The sequence below is a fragment of the Cariama cristata genome, unplaced genomic scaffold, assembly GCF_000690535.1.
Source record: "Cariama cristata isolate BGI_N322 unplaced genomic scaffold, ASM69053v1 scaffold37686, whole genome shotgun sequence".
Classification (NCBI taxonomy): Eukaryota; Metazoa; Chordata; class Aves; order Cariamiformes; family Cariamidae; genus Cariama; species Cariama cristata.
The window spans coordinates 1079-6134 of NW_009623317.1; the positions used below are offsets into that span (position 1 = coordinate 1079).

Consider the following 5056-nt stretch of genomic DNA (forward strand, 5'->3'; position numbering starts at 1 on the left):
GTGTTATTGGATTTTTTTTTTTTTAATGGAAAAATATCCTGTTTGAGAAAACTCCTCTACTAAAATCATTCTCTCTACCATGGTTACGTTAAAGACTAACGACTGTAGAGTCTGAGTGATAATGCAATAATCGGGCTCATCTTTTTGCAAATAACAGTAGATAGTCTGGGAAGAATGCTTGACATATGAATTTTTATGTTTATTAGATCAACAGAGCTCCCCGAGTGAAAGAGCTCAACTATATTTTGTTTTCTAGACCTCTGTATACATACAACACCTGTCAAATAGTTTACAGCTGCCACTTAGTAACATCTCTGTCACATTAAAAATATTTTACAGGGACTTATAAAGGAAATCTAAAGCACCATGCGTGTTTGGGGTGAAACAATGTAAACAGTATAAGAATGTCATTCAGTGACAAAACCCCCAGTATTTTGTGGATACCCAATCAGTCCCACATCTTATTGAATAAATCAAACTACTCCTATGAAATGTGCAGCTACCTGCATTTTGTGTGGTGGGTTTGTTCACTTCTGTAAAACAGTTAATTAATAGGAGAAACTCTAAATAATGTAAAATTAATTTATTTCCAATGATTTATAATTGAAATACATTTTAACACATTACACAAAATAAATGGAAGCCATTATTATGTGAAAATCTTATTTTAAACTTATCTTAAAACTGATAGTTACGATGAGATGAGACTGTTTCCTGTAAGGAAAAAGTATTTACATATATTTACTGTAAGTCTTTAAAGCTTTTTCCATAGAGCTTACATTTTGATGAAAGAATTCTATTTCTGTCTTTTGTTACATCCAGTAGCCAGTAATTTGTCTTCATTTTTTCAATATTTATTTTATTTGTTAATGTGGAGGTGGCTAATGAGACATGTTAGATCCTTCTTCTGAATTACTTCACGATGCGTACCTTGCCTAACACGCTGCATTTTAAAATATACGCAGCGGTTCCTCTCTTCACGTATCTGCGTATTTCATAAAGACACAGGAAATTACATTAGAAAAGAATTTAAGCTTCTTCCCTGTGGGGAAAGAGACTAGAAACAGAGCTACGACACAAACTCTTTTAATCTCTCACTGCTAAAATGAAAAAAAAAATCCCTTCCTTTTTACAGTTTGACTAAATGACATCTGGTTGGTATTTTACAGGAGGGGGAGGAAAACTGCTCCAACTATGTTTAGTAAAATCTCTTTTAATCCAGTTAATGTGGAAGAACTATTATAGTAGCTATTTGGATCTAAGCATTTTTTTTACGGTAACATAGACACCAACAGCAGAGAGCTCATTCTTACCCCATTTTGTTTGTGAAGCTTTGAGTGAAAAAGTACCCAGGCCTAAGACGTAAAAAGGCAATCAATCAGGTAGGCTGTAATTATAATTAGCAATTAACATAAAACAAAACCTTAATGTGGTTATTTTGGGAGGGGTGGAGTGATGTTTTGGTCATACTTAAATACAGTTTTCATGGATTTCTGGGGTTTTTTTACGTAATAAGGAAGTGATTTAAAAGAAAAAAGCAAGACAGATCCTATATTCTATGTTTGATGGTGTTTTCCCATTTGGGCTGGAAAATCTAGGTATTGCAAATTCTCTCTCAAGATACCCCACTTGTTTTTTCCCTTGCTGTTTTAGCTGTCAATTCTCTCGTGTAATTGTGTATTTAATATCCATTCTTACTGACAGATAACAAAGTGCATAATGCTATTTTGCTTGAAAATGTTGTAACTGAAAGATAAAACGGCAATTGCTAATTCATGTAAAGAACACTTTAGGTCAAGTTATTTGATTTTCTACTGACCCATGCAATTCTCTTAACAGGAAATTATATCATTGTTGACTTCAAGTGCTGATCTGTGATCATTCCAAAGTGTTTCATTACCTCTCATTACCAAATCTGTTAAATGAATACTGCAGGGTTGTTTGGTGTGGTGTGTTTTGTGTTTTTTTTTTTTATCCTTCTTTTCAGCAATGGTATAGCAGCTCCATGAAAGTCATATGCATGTGGTTGGCCGACAGATTAGACCTTCAGCTTCACGTCTACCAGCTGAAGACTCTCATCAAGATAGTGAAGGTAAATAAAATGTGTTTGTGTTAGACTGTGTAGTAAAGAGAGAGAAGAGAGAAAGTATTAACATAGATAAGTATAGATCACCCTCAAAGTTAAAAAGTGGAATAAAGTTGCAAACTTACGTAGTTTTACATTGGGATTTTTTTTTCACAGTTGTAGCAAATTTCAGAAGAAAAGCAATTTATTAAAACCTCTGATGTTATTTATATGTGCGCTAGTAATTGTCATCTATTCTGGACTCAGTGACAATTAAGATTGTTCCAAGGAATTTTAACAGATTACTGCTAGCTGTACAGCACTGCTGTGTGGTATTCCTAATAAATTTTTGTTTGTCATATTACTGATTTTTTTTGTTTTACCTTAGTAATACTAATTGTGTTCTTTCTCTAATTTTCCCACTCTCCTAAAAAGTAACTGTTTTCTCTTTTATGCGCATGCAATTACTAGGTTCAATTGGAAAACAATATTCAATATATTAGGTACTATTTTCTAATCTTCCGTACTCTGGGATAAGTATCAATAGAAATACCAATCCCTCCAGTCCAGTCCTCGGTCATTTACACTGGCCAATGTCAAGTGCTTCCGAGCAAAGTCTAAAATACCTTACAATAGGCAGTTATGGGTTAACCTACCATAAAAGAAAAGTTCCTCCTAACTCCCTTTCAGATCTTAGTTAATACCTTTAAGCAAGAGACAGAAAGCCATTTCAGATTTTTTTCCTTTTAATTCTGTCTTGTTTAACTCGGAACATTCTTGTTATCTGTATAAATGTGGAATAAGAAGCACCTGTTGTCAATGGTGACCTTGATTTCTTCAAAATACGTTCTCATGAACTTGATGCAAGACTGTAAAGTCAGAAGCATTTTAACTCATGGACACCAAAATTGCAACTGCAACTTTCAGGATTCACTAGTGAAAAGGAAAAAAACAGAAAGGTATATGCAAGAAAACGGTCGTAATAAGGATGGCATCATGGCTCCCTGAACCACCCAAGCTTAGCTTTCTTAGTTTTGACCTTAACTGATTTCTCTGGGAACGGGATTTGGCTCTTCATTATGTTATGTGCCAAAATGGCAAAAGCAGTTTGCTCTTTGTTGTTGAAATGAATGGCTTTTGTGAAAGGTTTAAAGCTCGTCTCAAGTGAAGGTAGTTATCATCCTCTGGGGGAAAAAAAAAACAAACAGCATTACAGCATCTAAAACCTGTACCTAGTGAGATCTAAGAATGGGCAGGCTGAAGTGTACCAGTTAAATATCACCTGGGAGATTAAGAGAAGAGGCTTTTACAAAGCTGAGGTTGAGGGGAATGAGCAGGACTGTCAAGGAGCCTTCCCTCGGCAGCCTGGCACGCTGATCAGCCTTGTCCGAAAGAAGGAGGCTCCCGGTAGGGATGGGAACGCAGTGGTTGTGGCGGTGGCCTGTCCGTCCCCATACGCCTGGTTTACTTTGCACATCGATTCCGAGTGTCTTATTCCCTGGCACCGCCTGTGGATGCAGAAGATTGAGGAAGATGATGTCAATCATAGAGGTTCTAGTCAATGTACTGGAAGACAGAAAATCTGGTCCGCCTGTGTTTTGGTGGGTGAAGAAGACGGAACTGGATAAACTAGAACTCAGCAAATGAGAGGCTGCTGGGAAATGAGAAACAGTGGTTCCCGTAGAGCATCATAAGAAGCTTTCGCTGCTGCAGCCCAGCTGGGGAGAAGCATGTGGGGAGGCACAGTTCCCCCAAACTGTAGAGTGAATGGAGGCACTTTTCTGTTTGCTTTTGGAAAAACTGGGAGGCCATGTTGTCTGTGTCATCTCTTGAAAATATTCCAAAAAAGAAGTAGGAGATCATTTTTAAGGGGCATGGGATGAGTAAGAAATAGATGATTCTTTCATGTTTGAATGCAGCAAAGGTAGTGGCATTATTAAGAACGATCAGAAGATGACCCATTGTTTGTTCCCATTAAGCCTTACGCTGGCATAAAGGTATCGTTAGATGTCTGAGACACGTGCAGAGGGATGTGACTAAAGAACGGTCAAGGACCAAGAGGAAAGTTAGGGAGAAATGAAAACTTAAGCTTGGAAGTGAACATAATTATCCTGCAAAAGCGTGTCAAGAGAAGAGCAATGACTGAACCCCCGAGCACTGGCCTGAGAATGGGAGGAATACAATGTAAAACTGAAAGAAATTGCTGTAGGACCTGTTAACAGCATAAAAGGAAATTGAATGCACGGTCTTATAAAAAGGGACTGCGACGGTGACACTTGAAAAAGACCAGGCAGGGTACTCGCAGGAGTGTGTGAGCAAAACACAAGCTGCATCCATTGACTCTGAAGTTGACCTATGAAAGTCAAATAAATCTCAGTTGCAGTGATTCAAACAAGGTTTAAATAATCATCATAGATAGTGGCAGAAAAAGTTCTCCCAGCTGAATGTTACCCATTTTGAGAGATGTCTTTTGCAGTTCTCTGAAGTATGGAGTGAAACAAGATCAGCCCTTTTCTCTTTTCTTTCTCTAAGGGTTGTGCGCAGTCTCCTCCGGCAGAGGAATGGGCCTGGTAGCCCGTAATTACCTTCCCTTCTCTCTCTCCCATATTCTCTTCCATAAACACTGGGGACTTGTAGTAACAGTGCACACAAAATGAGAAACTATCTAGGTCAGCTTCTCTGTCTTAAGCTTTTTAGGCTAACTTTGGGAAGGATTATTTCAACTGCGTTACAACAAGTCAAAGAAGAAAGTCGTGTCTGCTGGTTCACAGGAAGGCTGGATACCAGAGAAACCAACATTTCTCAAGTGAAAAAAAAAAAAAAAAGTAGATGTGAGTCAAAACGGAGATGACAGAATGTAAATTAACTGACTGAAGTAGTCACCTGAGAAATGTTCAGATTATAGAAACCAGATCGTAATCTAAATTTTTTTTTTTTTTCACATTTGGCATATAAACATAAATGCAAATAAAATCATATGATGGGGAAAGA

General features: G+C 37.4%; 1 protein-coding gene across 1 annotated transcript in view; it reads left to right on the plus strand.

Moving 5' to 3' along the window:
* Window positions 1–1987: 1987 nt before the first annotated feature.
* The window catches only part of LOC104163625 (calcium-dependent secretion activator 2-like), a 4471-nt gene continuing 1402 nt past the window's right edge, over window positions 1988–5056 (plus strand). The window contains exon 1 of the mRNA XM_009702680.1: window positions 1988–2092. Within this exon, the coding sequence (XP_009700982.1) occupies window positions 2006–2092 (87 nt within the window). The 5' untranslated portion in view covers window positions 1988–2005. The remainder of the gene's footprint in view (window positions 2093–5056) is intronic.